This window comes from Quercus robur, chromosome 9, assembly GCF_932294415.1.
Source record: "Quercus robur chromosome 9, dhQueRobu3.1, whole genome shotgun sequence".
Lineage (NCBI taxonomy): Eukaryota > Viridiplantae > Streptophyta > Magnoliopsida > Fagales > Fagaceae > Quercus > Quercus robur.
Window position 1 is genome coordinate 48,922,331 of NC_065542.1, and position 23,111 is coordinate 48,945,441.

Genomic DNA, 23,111 nt, shown 5'->3' on the forward strand with positions numbered 1-23,111 from the left:
AGAATACCATTATGAGTTCTCAGAGGGTAAGAAATGGAGTGAATATGCCTTATCCACGTGGGGTGGAAATAAGCGTAAATCTGAGAAACACTATCTCAAGCCATTTAGCAATGAAGAGCTAATATTTCAAGTAGTTACCGAACTCAACACGTGCAGCGCAGGAGGGGGAAACCACAGTTATGAAGTTAGGTTACAGGAAAGAACATGCAGTTGTGGGAAATGGCAAAACATAGGGATCCTGTGTTCACATGCAATTAGAGTATGTGACTATTTACATATTGATTCGACCACATATATTCACCCATGTTATGGTTTGAACAATGCCCTTAACACTTATGAGCATGCATTTGTGGTTCCTAAGTCACAGTCATTGTGGAGGGATCCCATGGGGCCAAAGTGGTTGCCTAACCCAGCATTGTTGCGGGCCAAAGGTCGACCAATGAATTCAAGAATAAGGAATGAGATGGATGGAGTGAGGAATAAGGATCGAGAATCGGGATGGCGGAGGGAGGACGCAGATTTGATAAAGAGTCAACCGAAGCAGACATGTGGACTGTGTCATGCTTCCGGGTATAACTGCAGAAAATGTCCGCAATCCCGTGGCACTTCCACAAGCGGTCATGTTCCATAGTAGGTAGGTAGATGGCAAAAAGTTATGCATCGGTTAAATAATTGTTGTTCATTCGATGTTTACCTAATGTTTACTATCTTGTCTCCTAACGTGATTACTCTACGTTTTTCAGGCATGCTTCCATGGATGATGTTTTTGTTGTGCGGATTGCCAATCTTAGGAAAAGTGACTACCTTGTATTGGCTCTATGTGAACTTTTTGGTTTTTGTTGAATGTACCTGTAATTCTCTATCCAATGTACCTCTATGAAGATTGTGATTTGAGTAGTATGTTTAGAACTGCAAATTAAGCGTGGTTGGGCATGTTTAGAATGTTAATATATTGAGCAGCAGCTTTTGCTGCGATGTAAGTGCATTGCATTATAAAACTATGTTTATGCAGAGAGCGTAACAGTTTCTATAGTTTGGTGCCTATTGAGAACGCATTTTGATGTAATTTAAGTGCATTTACATTCTCAGCATGCACACATTTTAGTTTCTGGTTTGCCTGCATGTCCAGGAAAAAAAAAATTTCCCAGTTTCTTGTTTGCCTATTGAGCAGTTTTGCACGTCCAGAGGGGGAAAAAAAATTCCCAGTGGAACTCGAGTCTATGAAACTCGAGTTCCACTTGGAAAAACAGAGCACGCCTCTCGGCCTAAACAGAGCATTCAGAACGTTTGATCTCAATAATTAAACGCACGAGTTCTTCAGTGGAACTCTAGTTTAATAGACTCGAGTTCCACTGAGAATCTCGAGTTTCAAACACTTGAGTTCTTTTCTTTTTTTTGTGATTTTTTATTTTTTTTAAATCTCACATTTTTTTTTCTTTTGTACAAATGAGCTTTTTTTTGGTTAGTATTGTGAACATAAGTTTGATGGAGGTATTTCAAGGATTAAATCACATCTGGCTGAAGTTATTGATCTTGTTATTTGTAAAAAACTACTAAAATTGTTCAAGAAGAAACTTATTTTTCTCTCAAAAAGAAAAGAAAAGAAAAGAAAATAAGAAGCTTATCTAGCCTTTAAAATTTAGGCGCGTACAAAAAGTTAATATGATTTTGATTTAATTATAATTATAGTATATGTATGTGCTATAGAGTGTAGAGAGAAAAAGACATAACATAATTATATAATATTTTTTTAAAAATAGAAAAAGCTTATTCTTTTTTTCATGAAAAAGCTTATTTTTATAATTCTATAGATCTATTTATTTTAAATTATTTGTTATTCTTCTATTGATCCAATTTTACTATCAATTTTCATATTCTAATATTATATTCTTTATCCATTTATTGTAAGGCAAAAGAAATTCGAAAGAAAGATCGATTTTGGGAGTATAATGAAGAACTAAATAGTCGTTTCAAATGTAAGTTTTGTGAATGTAGTTTTGCTGGGGTGCTACAAGGATTAAAGCACACTTAGCTGGAGTTAAAGGTCATGATATTGGTATTTGTTAAAAAGGTAACTACAAAAGTCCAAGAAGAAGCTTCTCTAAATATTGGACAACCTAACAAAAAACTTAAAGGTGCATTGACTTCAAGCAAGGCCCAGAAGAGGAATATTAGCTCAACACAAAATATAGAAGGATGACACATTAAGTGGACTCTTTAAAAAGGTGAGTGATGTTTGTAATCAATGTTGCAAATATTTTATTGTTAGATTATATTTTGCCATAATTTTGGTTGAGATAACTAATTCAATTAGTGATTTTAAATGTTTGAATCAAGTAAAACATTATACTAAATTTCATTAATGAATTTTTTGTTATAAGAAGATTGGTGTTTTGGGGGGGGGGGGGGGGGGGGGGGAGATGTCAAAAAGTCACACACTTCGACACAACTTAGACATGTGGCAAGCGGTGATTAGATTACTTTTCTCTGAGTTCGAATCATGGACTTTTTTGGGGCGTTTCAATCAGATTGTAACTAATAATATCACTTTACTTACTGAAAATATCACTTTATCTTTCTTAAGGACTCGAACCGATCACTATAAATTGTTAAGAACAAAATGTAATCACTTTTAGTTTTAAGGACTAAAATTGCTAATGGGCTAAAACTTATAAACCAGCAGCATATTTTGCACTGAAATCGAATTATCTGAATGGATATGATTATAAAAATTCCATGGAGTTTTTAAGATCTTAATCCTCTTCTTTTTCTTTTTCTTTTTTTCCTTCTAATTTTTGGTTTTAAGGGGAAAGCTCATTAGACAACAAAAACACAGTTCATGAAACATAATTAGCTCAGTTGCTGGAAGTCAATAGTTATATATTACCATCTTAAATGAATGCAAGTACAAGGTTGGAGTTTCTCAGCACAATACTGGTTAGCCAAAAAGTCATGGCACATGAAATAGAAGAAAAATAAAAGAAAAAGAAATGAGAGAGAAATTTACCATAGAAACCAGTTAATTGGGACCAGAATTTATAAATAAAACACATTGTAATTTTTTAACTTTACAAATTTGTCTTTGAATCATAGATAACAAGAAGATGGTTCGTAGTGAACATAGATTGCACAACAAAATTCTTCAAAAGCTACATATGAGAGATAAAGATAACTTTTTTTTTTTTTCCAAATATGAACAGAAAAATTACTGCTGAAGTGAACAAGAATATCTTGTGATAATTTGCACTTCCAAGAAATTTCCAATCTAATATCCAATTTATTTTCACTGTAAATGTCAAAGAACAAGCAATAAAGTAAATGCTATTAACAAGTCAGCAATTATCACTAGAAGTGCACCCTCATTCTCTATTAACACTTTTCCACAAATGAGAGGACACAAAAAATTCAACAGGAAGTGCACTGCCCTCTCAGCCAATTACTTTTGAGACAACCCCTGCACCAACTGTTCTACCACCTTCTCTCAAAGCAAATCTTTGTCCTGTTAAACCAACAAACAAATAGCCATATGTTAAAAACTTCCACAATATCAGATACTGGATTTGTAAAGATGCCATAATGGAAAAGCATGAATTGAATTAAATGAAAATTATTACGTCATATACATAGGATTTCTTTCCAGGTAGTAACTTAAGAAATTCCAGAAAACATCATTAGAGATTTTCCTATAAGCAACCATCAAGTCAAATTCAACATCACTTTCATACAATGCCCTTAGCCATTAGGCCATGTCAAATCCGCTATATTTTTACCTATATATAAAAATAAAATAAAAAATAAAAAAAATAAAAAATAAAAAAAGGAAGTTTAAGATTTCCCTGCACCCAAATGGATCCATCTGAACATAAAAATGGCTTCCACAGACACCCACATTAGATTATTAGTCTTCTTGATCACACAGACTTAATAGCATCAGTTACCTTCTGAAATCAACTTAATCAAATCAATGACCAAGGTTTAAATGCTTATTCATGACCAAGTGAAAATCATTTCAAAACTAAGCACTAGGTACAAATAGATTCTGAAGAAGCATCATTTATCCAGCAGCCAAAAACATCCACTTCATTGAATCGTATGATTTGTTGATTATAAGGCACACAGGTTGTAATTACTAATTAAAGAAATGAAAATGCAATCTTTACATAAAAATTATGCTGATACAATATTATTTCAAGAAAAGAAATTTAGTAAAGAATAGATCCAATTTTATAGTTAAAATTTGAGTTTAACACAAGATAAATTAGTAACTAAAAAATCACTTTTGGTAGATTTTTACTTCTGGGTTTAGAAATTTGAATAATTTTAATTGTGGCTCAAGTTAATCTGATTCTTTATATATATATATATATATATATATATAAATGATATTTAAGAATAAGTCTAACCTGCTTCAAGAGGAACAGGTGCCATTAGCTCAAAAGTTGCAGTCACATTATCACCAGGCATCACCATCTTTACGCTTTCAGGTAGTTCCACCTTCCCAGTTATATCTGCAGTCCTCATGTAAAATTGAGGCATATAATTTGAGAAGAAAGCAGTATGACGGCCACCTTCAACATCAACCTATGTATAGCCCCCAACAAAAAAGGGAAAACCTCAGCCATCAACCAACATTAACAGCAGATGCTGAATAAGTACACCAGTGGTAGATGCACAAGCAACACTAACATCAAAATATGTACCTAAAATTTGGAAGCTCAGAAAGAATCTTATAATCCAAGGTTGAGTTAAGAAGGCTTGATTGCATTGGATCATGAGGTGCCAGAACCAAAAACCAACAGATTTTCCTCAGGACCTACATGTAGAACAATGTCAAGAGGAAGTTTAAGAGTATAAAGGAAGAGATGAAGTGAAAAGAAGCTTTACCGGAGTCCACAGTGCTGGGTTCTCTTTGACAGATGGAATGTCATAAATTGCCTTATAGCAACGACAAATTTCAAGGTAATCATTGTTATGGGTATAATACCTTCAAAGTTGATGAAACACTGGCATAAGACATGTGTGTTAATTTGCATTTAAAGTAAATATATAATCATTACATGGAGGACCACTAAGACAGCTGATACGAATCAATTCTGGAAAAGATAAAGTATAATGTCTTCATTCAGCCATCTTTCCAGAACATCAACATTGACATGGTTTATGAAGAAATAGTAACGGAGGTGGTGGTATCAAAAGTGGTCAAGAGTGCTAGGGCTTCTGGTTGTTTAATCACTTATATTATTCCTTCATACCAATCCTCAGATAGTATAAGCATGTGCAACATATGGAATTCATGGAGCTCATATGCAAGTTCAGTTGTCACCTTTCATTCACATCGTAAATCAATCTAGCAATAAAATTTAAAAATCCCTTCTTAAACTTGACAACTAATCATCTCTACAACAGCTTTCATCACATCAAATGGTATGAACCAGAAAATGGATCTATATCATAGCGGTCAAAGTAGATAAGTACTACTGCTAAAACCAACTTGACTAGTGGCAATGCCAAATAAGTCCAAGTGATCAATCTGATATTGTCGTAGAAAGAAGACAAACAGTACCATAATAATGTATGGAATTTTCCATTGAGCATTAGGTCATTAATATATTCGATCAATAAGAAAGCAGGTACAATTGCGGGCAAGTTGAACAACTAGTTACCAGAATAATGTTTCGTATTTTTCATTGAGCATAATAAAGTCAAGCATCTAATATGATTCTCTGGAAGGTAGTAAGGAAACTATAGCCTATAGGATATAGGCCCTAGGCCCTATAATTAATTAAAATTAAGCTTCTCCCTATAGGTTTTTTTTTTCCCATTTAAAAAAATAATGTCAAATCCACACTCAAATTTCTGGGAAATTTTCTGCTTGAAACCTTGTACAGTGCAAAATACTTTCACCACAACAAACAAAGCTTTAACATTTACTACAGCCACAAAAGATTATTGCATGCAAGGATTCAAGATTTTAATTGACATTGTATAAACCTTCAATAAAAACTTTGTGAAGGAATCAACATCTGAAAAGAGGCAGAAAGAAATTTATGGAAAGAATAATTAAAAATTGCAGTGAAGACAGAAAATGCAAGAACTACTCTACCTTATCATTAGTTCATAGTAAATCCGCTTCAACTCCAATAGAGATGGTATATCAGCAGGAGCCTCTTCAACAAGATTGTCACCTTCTTTAGGCTTTTTCTTTTCTTTTGAAGTATCAGTATCAAAAACTCTTGGACTGATCTTCCTTGACAGGATTTGGGCACGAACATAATCCTGGCGGTCTAAGCACAAACGTACCTGCAAATTGTTTTTTGAATCAAGTTACATGCAGTTAGCATCAGTTTTATAACACTTCCCCCGCCCCCCCCCCCCCCCCCCCCCCCACCAAAAAAAGAAAAAAAAAAAAAAAACCTTTCAGTAATGAACAAGTGTTGAGAATAATAAAAACAACACAAAAAGAGGCACATACTTGTTCTAGAATAAATGCAATTTTTTCAGTTTTTGCCATTGCACCAAAGGTTTCCACCTGTAGAGCTTGATAGTCAAAAAGTGTAATATGAAAAAAAAGGGGTGGACAACTCCAACCATTGATTGAATTATTGAATAAGAATTAAACATTTAAGAAAGCTATCACCAAATGAGACAACCCAAACTTACAGCAATTTCTTGCATCAAATCTGCAGCTTCAGCTATAAGCCCCTGTTCTTCCTTAATCTTTGCAAGTTTCTTGATCAAGCGAGCTCTTTCTTTTTAACTCCGTTAGAAACACTAGGATGTGCCAATTGAGCTACACAAGACTCTTGGGCGACTGAAATCACAAAGTGCTTGGTTGAGATTGAGATGTAATTGCAACCATGCTTATATACATTCCAAACAGTAATCATTATATTTCACCATGTATAAAGATACAGCACTAGTTGATACCCTAGGAGTAAAACAACAACAAATTGCCTATAGAATTTTATAGCAAGGAGAGACATCTGAGGAAATCCATGCAACATTCAAACAAATGAGAAGTGCAAGGTACTGTCTTGGCACAAGCCAACCAACAAAACGGGTCCTAATTCTACATGGCCACCACCACACTTCTCATCCCATTCGTATATTAATTCTTATTTCCTTGGGTGTCAATCAACTGATTTTCTATACACTAAGACATCTCAAAAACTTGTCTTATAAGTCTCCTTTATAACAAAAACAAAAAAAAAATCATATGTAACCTACAAACACAACACCAAGCATGCACAAACGCAGCATGAAGAGATTGTATATTTTCCCCAAGTACCCTATAGAAAGCCATCTCCTAGACGCAAACTAGTACTAATTTGTACTCTAGAATATGACAGTCAAGAGCACAATGCTGCAATTTCTAAAAATTTGAAAATTGCCCAGTGAAAAAGCTAATGTAAACATGTAATATGAAAAATGATTATAAACCAGAGAAGGACTTGAAGTGCAGCAATAATTCAAGACAGATATATTATACAACTAATTATACTATAGGAACTTTGAGTTAGCATAAAAGGTTAATTATTATCACCGATGAATTAAGCAATCCCGGCTGCTTGATTAACCTATCATTGACTTCTAATAGAGAGCCTTTCACACGACATCTGTCAAGCCACTACAACCTTTTAACTTTATATCAAAAGAATTTAGATGCAAATACAAATAAACGTACTGATCGTGTCCTGGCTTCATGAAATCTGAAAATTTCAAAAAATCAAAATCAGTGAAACTTCGTGGAATCAGTTGAGTGGAACATTTAGTTAAGTAATCAATTTTGATTTCTCAGCAATAAGGTCATAACTTACTACATAGTAATCAATTTTGATTTCTCAGCAAGTTGAGTAATCAATTTTGATTTGTTAGGTGACTCCCAGCAATTTTGAAAGAAATCAATTTTGATTTCTGAGCAATTTTGAGTGTTAGCAGAAAGAAAGGAACAAAACTAAATGCAGATAGGACACCACATTAAAGCTTCAAACACAACAATATTGATTTGATTTTCAGATTCGGAAAGTTGGCAGCTATATAGGAAAGGAGAGTTATTTACAATATCATAATGGCAAAAGCACAAATCATTGTACTTACTATTGCAGCTTCTAATAATATACTCACAGGTTGAGCTCAGGCCATTAAAGTTCATTTATATGGGAAGAGAGAGGAAGAGAGAGAATAAAGCAGATCTTTCGTACAGAGAAAGTGTTAGTAAAAGAGATCCATTTTATCAGTTGCAACTATTTATCTGTTTAAGTCCTATTATGAGCTCAAAAGAAGCTGAAAATTAGGATATTGAGTAATACAATGGAAAAATATTTTGGACCTCGTATCATTGGGCATGTACTCAGCTACCAAAAGTCGTTCATCTCCTTCAGCACAGCAACCAATCAGATTCACCAATCTCTTATGCCTCATCTTTCCCAATCCTGCTGCCTCTTCCTGATGACCATGACCAAACATTTTTATCAGCATCATACTCAAAACCAATTTGCTGAAAAAGCCATAAAATGATTAATTTTCACTTGAATGTCCTAAATGATGATGAACTATAAGGCCAAACATTTCACTTTCGTTTTTAAAGTGGTCATAAAATAATTATGAAAAGCCCATATAGAATTGAAAGAAAAAAAATCCCAAAACCCTTGTTGGTTCATAATCCAAGAGTCCACATTCTAATTCCATTTTTTTTTTCACTTCATTATTAACCAAAGCAAACAAAAGCATAAACCAAAAAGACATTTTCCATCTCTTTTCCCTGTCAGTCCTTTACCTGTTTCTTTCTTTTCCTCTGCAGCCAAACAGGAAAACCAAATAAATAAATAGAAGAAAAAAGAGATTTCATTTTATTTTCCTCACCACAAACTGTTGAGCATCAGGCCAAGAACCCAAGAAACAGAACAAGAAAAAGATCAAGTGCATTTTATATCATTACAGATGATACATTCAATCAATACTAACTCAACTGTTAGTGATCAAACTGTAGCACTTTTGACATAAGACAAAATTAACATAACAATGGCCTTTCCTTAGAGAATTAGGCACAATCGCGGTTGTTAGAACTAGATATACAACTTTGAAAGAACTTGCTAACTAAAAGTCAAAGACAACGTAAAAATTAAAGCGGTTGTTAGAAGATATTTCACCTCGCCATTCCAAATGTCCTCTGATCGATGATATCGTTGTCGCGTCAACAATGACTGATTTTGGGGACCAAGGTGCACTATCTCTGGCTCCTCATCAATCCGAGGCTCCATACTGCAAAAAGTATAGACAATTAAAAAGGTTATGAAAACCCCAATTTTTTAGTGCCAATGTCTGACAAGACTACATATATTTTCATTCCATCACCTTCAAAATTATATATATATATATACAAGATTAAAATGACAGTTAAACATTATAAGTGCATACAAACTAGATAAGAACATGTAGGTAAATAAAAGTTTACACTTGTTGGAACCATAAATTTGAAGTGAAAAGAAAGAGTTACAGAAACATTCAAGCTTCAAGAGCATCAGCAAAATGTGACCAACTGACCATGCAAGAGGATGGCCCTTAACGGAAAATTTTTAGGCCTTCTACATTCCTATTCTAAACTTATTTTCGTAAGTAAATAAGATTATATTTTTTAACATTATTCTTTCTTTTGTGTATTTCCTAACTCCTTTCAATCTCTACATTGGTTGCCACCAAACATTCATAGGCCACAAGACCATTTTTATATTCTTCCAAGTGCAGAAATTAGCTGCCAAAAGTAATTTTCAATCATATTTTAGATATCAACCTGCACGCAGATCAAATATTTAATTTTTCTAACAAGTAAATGTGATCAAATCCAAAGTTCTATTGGCCACCAATGTTCCTCCATTAATCTTTCATGTACTCTGACTAAAAAGATGATTTTCACAGTAAATCTTTCATGTACTCTGACTATATTCAGTATTCCAATTTAGATTAAATGAAAATATTTCCCTTTATTTCTTTGGTGAGTTTTGGCCCAACCAATTATACTACCCCTTAGGGTTTGAAAAAATTGTTTCTGCTATTTTATTAATTGCGGTTTACTTTATTTAAATATGGGTATTGTTGACAAGAAAAAGCAGAGAATGAACATTTTGAAAGGCCAGTGAAGATTTAACTAAATTCTGTTGAAAATAGCAGAAGCTCAAATTACCAAGATTGATTGTGAAAATATTTTGGAATTTAAAAAGATCTCCAAATAAATATTAGGAACAAATAAAATCAACCCAAAAGAAATAAAAATAGACACGAACACACCAAGAATTGTGTGGTTCAGCAATAGCTTACTTCCACGGCTGATGAAGAAATTTCACTAATAAATTTTGCAGAATACAAATATGTGTAGAAGCAGTCTCACAAATACAAAGATTAGGTGCTGCACTTTGCACAAAACTCTCAAATAGATTTCTCTACAGGTTCACAAATGCCAAATACAATCTCTAACCAAACCAATGAACCAAAGGTTTAGAATACAAATTTCTGCAAAGCACAAACTAAGGAGAGAACTACAAAACAAATTTACAGCACCAACACAAATCCAAAGGTTCCGGCACAAACAAAGCAAATACCAATTGTTGTGGCACAATTAGAGAGTAACCGAAATAACTAGCGGCAGAGCTCTCTTATGTAAAGCAAAGCAATAAAAATTATATATACATATATATATATATATATAATATATGTATATGTCAGCTAAGTTATCAAACATCAAAGTCAGCTAGCAAATCAAATCCTTGGCTAAGTAAAATGCCAAAACAAAGTACTATACTTTATTATATTCAACTCTTAAGAATTCGATACACAAACCAAATAAAAAATAAATAAATACATATGAAACACTAAAACTCTAAACAAAGCAAATACTATCCAAGTCTCTCTGTTACATTTCATCGAACAATTCGCGCGCACTACAAGCAAAATACTATTTTGCACATGAGAAAATCCAGCACCACAAATTCAATTCAGCCACTAATTCCCAAAACCCAAACATAAACACAAAAGACAAAGTTCAGCCACTAAACTGAGCTACAAAAACCCAAAATTTCAAGAACCCAAAACAGAAAAGAACTGAAATTTACAATAACCCATCACACAAATCCAAAAAAAGCATAAAGAAAAAAAAGAAAAAAGAGAACTCAGAACCTGAAAAGAGAGAGTACGAACGGCGGGCTACGAACGAAAGGCTACGAACGGCGGGCTACGAACGGTGGGCTACGAACGGCTTGAGAGTGAGTTTGAAAGGGTTCGTGTTTAGGTGTTTGAACTTTGAGGATTTTGTAATGAGCCGTTTGAAAGTGCTGAGGATATGTGATTTAATGGTGGGCAGAATTCGAGTCTCATAAACTCGATTTTACGTGGCTCCACCTGGAAAATTTGTCCGCGTAAGGGTATTGGCAAAACAACGAACTCGAGCTTTATAAACTCCTGTTTACCGTTCTGCCAATGTTTTGGGTCTGAAAAATCGTTTCTTGAAACTTTTTGATTTCGTCGCCTCTCTTTCTCTGCTTCTTTCTCCGTGTACGCATCGCCTTTCTCTGTTTCTATCTTGGTGTACGTCTAGATTTAACCGGTTATTTTTTTTTATAATGAGAGGCTTTTAAATCGGTTAATTTTTTTATTTATAATGAGATGCTTTTAAACGGTGTCGTAGCATTACCAAGCAATATAATGTATCGTTTTTTTAAGTTAAACATGTCTAAATTTTAGATGGATAGAGCCACGGCTAATGAAAGCTGGTTTGAAAAGTTCCCTGCAAGTTTGGTTTCCCATTTATTTAGCCATGCTTCTGATCACATTCCTATTCTATTAGCAACCATGAATGATAGGCGGGTAAGGGGTAGGGGGGCTAGTGGTTTCAAGTTTGATTAATGCTGGTTAATGTGGGATGATTGTGAGGAGGCCGTTTTGGAGGCATGGACAAAAGGAGAGCATGGTAGCATGGGGTTGAGTGGTTTGAGGGACCAAATCCAAAGTTGTGGGGCTGAGTTGCATGCATGGGGTTCTTCTAAAACTAAACCTGAAACAGAAGAGATTAAAAGATTACAGAAGAAGCTGGAGCTGTTGAATGCTAGCGAAATGACTGAAGAAAGTAGGAATGAATTTCTTTTACTGAGTAAACATTTGGATGATTTATTATTAAAGCAAGAGGTTTTTTGGTGTCAAAGATCCAGGGTGTCATGGTTAAAGTATGGAGACAGGAATACTAAATTTTTTCACTCCAAGGCTTCTCAACGAAGGCGTAGGAATTTTATTGAGGGAATAAAGAATGCTGATGGGGTTTGGGTGGAAGAGGTGGATGAGGTAGCAGAGGTAGCTTCTAACTATTTCATGAATATTTTTAAAGCAGGTACTTGTGACAAATTGGAGGAATGCCTTGATGCGGTTGACTGGAAGATGTCTGCTGATATGTTGGAGGTGCTATCCAGGCCGTACAGCAGTGAGGAAGTTAGAACAGCGTTGTTTCAGATGGGACCAACAAAGGCTCCTGGACCCGATGGTATGAATGCCCTTTTCTATCAAAAATTTTGGCATATTGTTGGTCCTGAGGTGACTGAGGCTGTGTTAGATTTTTTGCATACTGGTCATATGGTACCTGATATTAACTATACTCATATAGTTTTAATTCCTAAAGTTAAGAAACCGGAGAAAATGGCAGATTTCAGACCTATTAGCCTTTGCAACGTGATTTATAAAATTATTTCTAAGGTTTTGGCGAACAGGTTGAAACTGATTTTGCCACAGTTAATTTCTCCTACTCAGAGTGCTTTTGTTCCTGGACGCCTTATCACTGATAATGTGCTGGTTGCCTATGAGACATTGCATGCCATGCATAGTCGAAAGAAGGGGAAGAAGGGGGGCATTAGCTCTTAAACTGGATGTAAGGCCTATGATAGGGTGGAGTGGGGTTTCCTTAAAGGCATGATGCTTAAATTGGGGTTTCCGGAGTTTTGGGTTGATAGGGTCATGAGTTGTGTCACTACACCCTCCTTTTCTGTCCGAATAAATGGAAAAGCTTATGGGAATATCACTCCTTCTAGGGGTATTCGACAAGGAGATCCGCTATCCCCTTATCTGTTTCTGTTATGTGCTGAAGGTTTTACTTCACTTCTTGCTAGGAAAGAGCTTGAAGGACGACTACATGGGGTGGCTTTATGTCGAAATGCGCCGTCTATCTCTAATTTGCTCTTCGCTGATGATTCTTTGATTTTTTGTCAAGCTAATAACGATGAAGTGCAGGTGGTGTCTGATACCCTACAGTTGTATACTGAAGCCTCGGGCCAATGTATAAATCTTGAGAAGTCCTCTGCTTATTTCAGTAGTAATGTGTCTGTGGAGCAGAAAACATGGATCGTTGACAAATTAAAGGTTAAGGAAGTGGTGAGGCTTGATAATTATTTGGGGCTGCCTACTTTGATAGGACGAAGAAAATATGAGACTTTTGCTTTCCTGAAGGAGAGGGTTTGGAGGAAATTGCAGGGCTGGAAGGGGAAAATGCTTTCTAAGGCTGGCAAGGAAGTTCTTATAAAAGCAGTGGCTCAATCCATTCCCACGTATACCATGGGGGTGTTTCAGTTGCCGGGGAAATTATGTGATGAGTTGGACTCTATGTGTGCTAGGTTTTGGTGGGGCCAGGTTGGGGAGGAAAGGAAAATTCACTGGAAAAGTTTGAGTTTTTTAACACAGCCAAAAAAAGAGGGCGGAATGGGATTCAAAGATTTAAAATCATTTAATTTAGCTATGTTAGCAAAACAGGGTTGGAGGTTGTTATAGGATAAAGGCTCTTTGTTGTACAGGTGTTTTAAAGCCAAATATTTTCCGCGGTGTGATTTTCTTGATGCTACGAATTGCCAAAATAGCTCTTATGTTTGGAAAAGTTTGTTAGCGGCTCAACCAATATTGAAGAAAGGGTGTTATTGGAGAGTAGGAAATGGGGCTTCAATTCGTGTGCTTAAAGATTGCTGGCTACCAAACCATCCAACAAAAAAAATATTGTTTCCACCAGAGGAGGAAATTTGGGAATGGAGAGTATCTGATTTAGTTGATTGGCAGACTCATCAGCGGGATAGAGAAAGAATAATGGCCATGTTTCACCAGTTTGATGCAGAAGCGATTCTTCAAGTTCCTTTAAGTAGGCGGGTTGCTCAGGATGGGTTGGTTTGGTCTTTTACAAAAAGAGGCAGATATACTGTCCGGTCTGGGTATTTTGTGGCAAAACAATTAAGGAAGGATGAGTTAAATGCTGGGGAGTCTTCAGAGCACAGAGCACTTGGGTCCCTTTGGTCACGTCTGTGGAAAGCAGCTGTTCCAAGCAAGATAAAGATTTTTTCATGGAGGGCTTGTCTTAATATTCTGCCCACACAAGATAATCTTATTCGAAGAAGGGTGATGGAGAATGCACGTTGTTGTCTTTGTCATCAAGAAACTGAAACGGTTCTGCATGTTCTTTGGAGTTGTGGAGCGGCGCAAGATGTTTGGGCTGGGAGCTTGGGTAGACTTCAGAAATTTGGTACAGCACAGAACGATTTTTTGCAGTTGGTCACAGGTCTTCTGGTGAAGCTTTCCGATGAGGAATGGAATCTGTTCTGGATTACTTGTTGGCTAATATGGCACCAGAGGAATACGGTTATTCATGGAGGGGTTTTCCAGCATCCCTCAAGATCAGCCCAACATGCAGTTGATTATTTGAAGGAGTATACGATTGCACAAGACTCTTTGCATGTGCCTATCCCGAATCATGGTCCAGTACAGCAGACATGGCAGCCTCCACCAGAAACGTTTTTCAAGCTGAACTTCGACGGTGCTTGCTTTGATGAGGGTGCTGCATCAGGGTATGGGGCAGTGATTAGGAATGAGAAGGGTGACGTCATGGCTGCTGTAGCGGTACGAGGAGGAGCTGTGCGTGACAGTAAGGAGGTGTAAGTGATGGCGTGCCGTAAAGCGCTTGAGTTTGCCATTGATGCGGGTTTCACAGAGATAGTACTGGAAGGCGATAATGCTTTGGTGATGAAGATGATTACTCAGGCCCAACCAGACCTTTCATGACTTGGCTTAATCTACGAAGACATCTGGTGTTTGGCTGCAGGTTTCAGGTCCATCTCTTATAATTGTATTAGGCGTAGTGCTAATGGTGTTGCTCATTCTTTGGCTAGGTTTGCTAGATTACTTGACAATGAAATTGTTTGGCTGGAGGAGGATCCTCCACCTGCTGTGGATGCTTTGTATTTGGATTCTTCTTTTCTTAATTAATGATATTGGTTCCGGTTTCAAAAAAAAAAAATTTAGATGGGTCAGTTATCCTATTTGTCACCGCCTCCTTAATTGTAGGAATCAACTTTCTCTTAGCTTCTACTATTATATATAACTAGTCGCGGACCCGCGTGCTCCGCGTGATAATATTTTTAGGATGATCTCATTAAATTTATTTTTTGCAGTTTAGACTAATTTAATAAATAATAATGTATTTCATAATCATATTTTCATTTATTATAGGAATAATCACAGATGTAATATATATAATATTTTCGTACCAAAATGAAAGCAATACAATTTTTCATGAGAATTCAAAAGTAGTAAAAATATTAATTTTTTAATAAAAATTATTTATAACATTTTGTGTATCATTAAAAAGTATATAAAATATGATTTTTTTTTTTTTAGTTTAAAAAAATAAACTTTTTCAAGTTAAAAAAAAAAAAACTTTTTCAAATCCAATTGTATCTACAATACAATCAAAAACACCAAAAAACTTATAAAAAAAATCAACAAAAATTACAATTCAAAAAGAGAAAGGGAAAAATAAAAATCACATCAAAGTCAAACTTCTTCTTCCGAATATGTAAAACATTTCAATCATGATGTGATCAAGCCAAATATCTAATGCATAATCAAATTCAAAATTTTTAATAAGATTTTGAAGTGACACAATAGAAATATGTCATTATTCCCAAGAAAAAAAAGTGTTGGTTATAACTTTATATATAATGATGTAACCAAGAGTACAAAAGGGAAATTTAGAGAATTTTTTTTTGTAAAAATAAGAAGTATTGTGTTAATACTATCATAATCTAATCTAACACCTAATCCAACATATGAAAAATGAGTAGATAAATAAATAATTTTAAACACAAAATTGAATTTTTTTTTTTTTTTTTTAAATCTCAAAGAATACACAAATGAGATAAGGAATATGAACAATACAAAATATTTGTAAATGCTTCAAACAATTACTCAAGAATATAAAAATATCATATAATAGAGACATAACAATTTGCTGCTAATTTGTTAAACAAAATATTTACAAATAATGAAAGGAAATTGCACAAATACCATCTTTTTCAACTACATTAACTGTTCTTCATTGTATTGTCTAAACTATCCTGCTGTTTTTCAAATAAACTAAAACTTGTCAACAACACAAAATATGGACATATTATAATATGATTTTTCCCTAAATCTGGTCAACAACATTAAAACTATTTTGTGTTGTAAATAAAATGATAAAACAAATACTTGCATCAAATAACACATATAAATTAGTCAATAATAAAACAATGGGAGTACAAACCTCATAAAAAAAATCCAGCAAAAAATGAGAGAGTGAGAGAGAGAGAGAGGGAGGGAGGGTGAGAAATAACCTTTTTGTGTGGGAAAGTATACATAAAATGGGAGAGAGTAACAAATTTATAGTAAGAAGATGAGAATAAGAAAAGTCAAAATAAAGGAAGATAAATAGACAAAATTATATGTAAAGTTAAAACCGTCTAAGAGAAATATGTATAGGCAATACTAAGTTATAATATCAAAATTAAAGTAGGTGAATATGTAAAGTTAAAACAGCCTAAGATGAATTTGTAAAGCCAATATATATATATATATATATATATAATATTGTTAAAAAAATTAAAGGTAAAAAATAAATATGAAAAAAAATAATGATGTGGCAATGACGTGGAGGATGAGGTGGCTTAACAGAAGCGTAGTAATAATAAATGCTACGCTTCAGCTTTTAGATATATATAGATAATATATGATATGATATGATATATTGATTTCTTTTCAACATGCATAAAAATTTGGATGTTCTAGATGTGCTAAACATCTTATTCAAGCCTTCGTTTAGTTAAAAGGTAGAACTAAATATTATACACTTTCAAAAAAAGAACTAAATATTATACAATGTTTTGTTTAAGACATTGTTTTATATGATATTATTTTTAAATGATATTATTCTTAAGACCTTACTATGATGATTTTACTTTGTCTTCAAACAAGAAGTGATTCAGTGATGCCATTTTTTTTTTTTTTTTTTTTTATCAATATGAATTACACTACGTCGGGTAATCAAAAAGAATGCCAAATACAATTTTTTTTTTTTTGATGAACCCAAAAATGTAGCCTGCTTTCCAAGCCCTTCACTGAGAATGGGCTTAGATACCAAAAATGGGCTTTTAAAAGGTGCTACCATACCATACACGTAATCATGTACAACACTATTTCACAGCACGCAACTAAGATTTGTATTTTACATCTTAAAGTTTTAGAATTTAGATTTTACCCCTAACGATATATGCTGTTTTGATTAGCAACCTCTCCGTTAAGTTTTTACTAGTGTGTCCATTAAGTGACATGTAAGCTTATGATATGTATCTATTGATTCAATCAAATCATGACACATGGATTTCACTATTCCATGTCATAGGAATAGCCAAAATAAAAAGAAACTTTAATTATTAAAATAAATTCTTTAAAATTCAAAATTGCATAAACTAAAATAATACCTTTTTTTTCTTTGATTTGTACCCTTTTTTTTAGTATCCCTTAGATTTGTACCTAAAATAAAGGAAAGAAACCAATTTGATTGATCTGGACATTAACTTCATTTATGAGTCACCTTTAGCCAACTTAAAAATAAAGAACCCTAATATCAAACATATTTGTTGGATCTAGACCTCAGATTTCACAACCCATGTTCCTGAGTTTGTAGATTTCGAGTTGTGCTTGTCACCGCTCTTCACCACCGTGTACATATTAGTTTTTTATTTTTTATTTTTAATTTGATGAAAATAAATATTTTTTATTTTAATAATTAAAGTTTTGTTTTGCTATTTATATGAAGTGGAATAGTGAAACCCATGTGTCGCGATATAATTTGATCAATCAATACACACCATAAGTTTACATGTCACTTAACAAACACATCAACAAAAAATTAACAAAAGGGCTGCTAATTAAAACTGCATATAATGTTAGGGTGTAAATTCAAATTCTGAAACTTAAGGCAATGTAAAAAAAATTTGGTGATGGCAATGACAAATTGACAATGGCAAAGTATGTGGCAAGTTGGTGTCTAGTAAAACCCACTTCTACAACCCACTACATGATAGTTGAAAAGACTATCGAGTATCGATATGTACTTTTAGTCATATGAACATTTTAATGAATCCTATGACTTGTTTAAATAATACACATGAATTATAATTCTTAATGTAATGGCTCAAAGGAGATTTCATCAAATTGGTTTGGAGTAAAATTTTGTATTTTTCGTAATCTCTTACTAATCACTTTATTTAAATCGTCAATCAATTTTGACAAATTTCTTATTAATCATTGTCGTTGACTCATCAGAAACTATTATTTGTTGGTTGATTTAGTTCAACAAGGTAGCTATTAGTTAGTGTAATCCATGACTTGAATAGCCCCTAAGATTTTTCAAAGCTCTCACTCATCTCAAGCCTACTTATAATGTTCAAGCTTAGACTAGTTAAAAATTCAAGTAAGGTCATCTTACTTTATTAGTAAAGCACGAACTTTTTTGTTCATGTAAAATTTAAAAGAAGAAGAATATATTGCATCTTAAGAGCATACAACTGAAAACTAATAATTTCACATAAATATAAGGTTGTAAATGAGCCAAACTGAGTTGTATGCCTACAAATTAGGTAGGGTTGTTTTTCTTTTTTTCCTTTTTTTTTTTCATGCTAAGTCCATAACAAACTTTAAACCTAGTCTAGGCTCAACTTGATTATTCTCAACCTTGTTCATAAACAAAATAATTTGCTTAATTCAACTCGTTTACCAGACAAACCTCAAAATTATAGTCATGCTTACCTTATTTATAAACATACAAATAAAAATAAGTTTATTATATATTAAGCTAAGTTTGATTTGTTAATAAACAACTTCATTCAATTTTATAGTCCTATAAACTCCATCTAAATTTCAAATGGGTAAAGTATAGTATATACAAACTTTGTTGCTTTTTTTGTGTTGTGGTAGGAAGATTTCAAGGTTTTTTTCTTTTTCGGATAACTTGACATGATTATTCATGTGGGCATCACATGTTACTAACTTTTTAGGTTCAATCATCCGAAAAAAGGAACAGTTTGTTGATCCTCATTTTGCACTTTTATGATTGCAGAGACTCGTTTGATTGATCATTTAAGTTCACTGTCAAGTTTAGGAATAAGGTCAAATTTTTATCTGGTATGCCTATTTTTCCTTTCTTGGGTTATTGGTTTGGTTTTTTTTTTTTCTTTTTTTTTTGTTTTATATATAAATATCTTCATTATTGTTAATCATTCCATTAAATTTGTTTTTATGTGTTTTGTAAAGAACTTCATTATCTAAATTCATGATTAGATTTCTTCATAATACCAGCACTAAGCAGCTCTTTTTCTTCTTCTAATTTCATTTTAATAAAATTGTAAAAATTCTCTTAAACTATAGTATAACTCACGCTATGATTTTACAATTTTTCGTAGTTAAATTACATGAACTTCTCTGAAAGTAAGATTTAGAGAAACGTAAGGTATGAACCTTTTTTTTGGATATATAGGTATGAAATTTCTTTTCATAATTCACACTCAGCCCCTGAAACAATTTTTAGTTTTCTTTATTTCTTTCTAATTTTCTTTGTAATCTAACAACAAAGTAAGGTATCAAATTTTGGATGAGTTTAGTTCGGCAGAAGAATACACACACTTGTTTCCCGGTTCCAAAAATATTCAAGATCCCCTGTGAGGAAAAAAAAAATTGCACAGACAAAAATAAAGATATCAAATTGCTACCAAGATCATTGGAAATTTCAACTAATAAAAACCCTAATGAACATTTAAAAAAAGAGAGGATAAAGGCCCAACAAAAATTACTTGTTTTTCATCCTCTATCGGATCTTAATTAGAGTTAAGGGTGATGATTTGGGAATTGGGATTCCACTAAGTTGGCCTTTCTATTTTGTTTGTTTTTCCTTTGTTTTCAAATTTCAATGAAATATTTTTATTCAGCCTTGAATAAATAAAATGTTCCCAATCTGATAAGTCTATGCACCACAATCATGAGGATCGAAATTTCAATAATTTATGCAAAGACGGAGTCATGGAACCACAATTTTATCATTGGGGGACCAAAACATGAACCTAAATATTTTTACCATTCAAAAATAACAAAATATACTAAAACTTAAGATTAAATTAAACATGAAAAAAAATAAAGCTAACATCCATTTTGTATTTAAATTAAACATAAAATAACTCAAAGTTATTTCAAATTATGTATAGTTGATTTTATACTAAATTTGCAACAATTTCTCTTTTACTGAACATAACCTTGTCTGTAAAGTGGATTCAAGAAGGGTCCATGCAATGACCAAATACAATAACAAAGATTGAGAGTATTAGAGTACAGATTACTCTTGATAGTGACCAGTAAAATAAAAATGAATGTGTTTTTAATCTTTTTGGGAGGAAGGGGCCCACTAGAACCACACATGTCTATTGAATCTATTCACAAAAAACTAAAGTACAACATGCTTGCTGGTGAAAAGAACATTCCCGAGATCATTACATGTGGGATGTTTTAGGATCAAACAAACCCTGCCAACTATCATTACAAACATACCTAATCTCACATTTTCTTCATTGCTTACAATGACAACATGATTGAATAATTTCATCCCAACAAGCTAGATTTAACACATCAGCTTGGAGACGTGTACAAAACCATACCAGTCATGAACCAGCAAGAGACGAGTCAAGTCAGTTCAAGCCACTTTAATTACAGCATTGAATTCCATCAAGGACAAAGTTTTCCATCAAACCAGGTTGAAGGAATCTCCTCTAACTCATTACGTGATAGTTCATAAGACCATCTGCGCGTATTAATCACATAATTCATTCAATCATTTAAACAAGTCATGTGACTATGTATTTAGATTGGTAATCTCATGCCTGAACAAAGCACGTACTAAAAATGGAGAGAAAATTAATTATAGATGCAATAAACAGAGTTCTAAAATCACAAGCAACACAGCCAAACCACTGGTTAAAGGCTTAAAGCAGTTGAATGAGAACAGATATATTTGTTTGATTTACCGATATCATACTACTTATATGGACCATCTTATAGCTAGAACAAGAATAAGAACTGGGACCTCTAGGGATTGGAACTATGTCAATCATGGCAAAGGAATGGTACCTATATCGGAATATGCTATTCAGAAAAATTCATGAAGTGAAGATAATGACATACAACCCAATCGATGAATTTGGGAGTGTTTATTATGGAGGTGGGACAGCTAAACTGCTTAAAAATAAATCCAAGTTCAAATATACAACAGCAAACATTATACAGAAGGAATTTCTGGGGACTTTGGGCTTGATTTATTGTGACTAAAATGCCTGATGTGACAATCCCTCCACTTTGCACTGGGCAAAGTTGAAAGTTGGGTATGAGCCTATATGGGCAAAACGTGGTTTCCACGTAGCATGTTCAAGCAAAGTTCATCTAGTGCATGCTGATCTGCATCTGGATTCAACTTAGTTGGGATTGAAGGCCATCTTCCTAGTGCTTAGGTTATCTACAACTTAATACCTAGACTGGGTATAAATACCAATATACCATGACTGGGTATATTATACCACAAAATTTTGATATCAATCTCTTAAATCCCAACCAGTTTCTCTACTAATGAAAGAAGAAACACAAACTTTCAAGGCAACATAAGCTAGTAATCATGTGAACCTTTTTGAATCCAAAGACAAAGGGGGAAAAACAGTTTATGAACAATGACATAATGTAAAATATCCTGCCTTAAGCCCAAAGGGAGGAAAAATGAAATTGACAAGGCTCTATAATGCATAATGTAAAGTTGAAACATATCATTTTATCCATTTATAGCCAAAGAATAAAGTTCAGAATGTAAGAACACGAAATCGGTAAATTTTAATATTCATGAAAAACTGCAACTGCTTTCCACAAGTCTTTTCTTTTAGCTTATTTGCTTAGGTACAACTTTTTAACTCCTCAATTTATTTAAATACAAGTATATTTTAATCTACTTTCAACAAATAAGCAATCAGCAAAGAGGTGCTTCCAAAAGCACATTAAGAACCAAAAAGAAAAAGTCAATATTGTGAGAAAGGAAACAGAGTCCTAAAAAAAACCATTGTAGGCATCTACACTCATAACCATCACTAATCAAACCTTCTTCAAACTTTGTGAAAATGGAAACAGTCTCCTTCAAGTTTTACACCTGAGCATAACAATCCAAGTATAAGTCCCTCAACAAAAGTGGTGCACACCAATTAAAAAAGAAAAAGAGAGAGAACCAAAGAAGTTTTGATTATCTTACTCCTTTGTACCCTTGATTCTGCCCACCCCTAAACCCTTACTCAAAATTAATCTCATACAATAGTTTTCAAGCCAAAATGTGAAACAAATGAATAATATCAAGGATATCAAATAAAAGCAAAGCAATTGACAAAATTGATAGAAGAAAGAATTGGGGCATAAACTAATGCAGGAAGCTTTTTATTCATAATAATCTTATATCATTATCATCATGAGTTTCTAATAATTTAAAAATTATAGTACAAAAAGATAGAATTAATACAATGCCCATGTTGGCATTCACGGTACAATAAACTTAAACATAAAACTTATTGCTGATTTATCACCTGAATTTGCCTCAACTTGATGATGGCCTTGTCTCATTTTCTCTTTCTGTTGGAAAAGCATCCAGTGATTATGACATCCACTGCCTTGCTTATTCCCCTCTCGATCAAATTCACTGACCATCCTCTCATAGA

At 33.6% G+C, this 23,111-nt stretch overlaps 2 protein-coding genes across 8 annotated transcripts in view; one reads left to right on the forward strand and one right to left on the reverse strand.

Moving 5' to 3' along the window:
* Nucleotides 1-23,111, forward strand: part of LOC126698846 (G-type lectin S-receptor-like serine/threonine-protein kinase RKS1) — a 141,335-nt gene that overhangs the window by 34,394 nt on the left and 83,830 nt on the right. The window lies entirely within an intron of this gene.
* Nucleotides 2,992-11,577, reverse strand: LOC126698856 (26S proteasome non-ATPase regulatory subunit 12 homolog A-like). 4 transcript variants are annotated; one of them, XR_007646614.1, is made up of 12 exons: nucleotides 11,170-11,576; nucleotides 9,150-9,261; nucleotides 8,330-8,445; nucleotides 7,685-7,709; nucleotides 7,544-7,616; nucleotides 6,661-6,811; nucleotides 6,473-6,529; nucleotides 6,104-6,300; nucleotides 4,885-4,984; nucleotides 4,701-4,813; nucleotides 4,404-4,581; nucleotides 2,992-3,499 (listed from the first exon to the last, which is right to left on the reverse strand). XR_007646614.1 is itself a non-coding variant. In XM_050396365.1 (8 exons), the coding sequence occupies exons 3-8, from the start codon at nucleotides 6,673-6,675 to the stop codon at nucleotides 4,518-4,520; spliced, it is 546 nt and encodes a 181-aa protein (XP_050252322.1). In that variant the 5' UTR covers nucleotides 6,676-8,445; nucleotides 9,150-9,261; nucleotides 11,170-11,577; the 3' UTR covers nucleotides 4,402-4,517. The 4 variants fall into 4 exon arrangements, 1 of the variants encoding a protein (XP_050252322.1); XR_007646615.1 differs by lacking the exon at nucleotides 7,544-7,616; XR_007646613.1 differs by lacking the exons at nucleotides 7,544-7,616; nucleotides 7,685-7,709.

Coding starts and splice junctions, on each gene's coding strand:
- LOC126698856 (XM_050396365.1), bottom strand. Junction 4,985..6,103: donor TACTATGAACTAATGATAAG/GTAGAGTAGTTC, acceptor TCAACTTTGAAG/GTATTATACCCATAACAATG. Junction 4,582..4,700: donor TCTGAGCTTCCAAATTTTAG/GTACATATTTTG, acceptor GGCTATACATAG/GTTGATGTTGAAGGTGGCCG.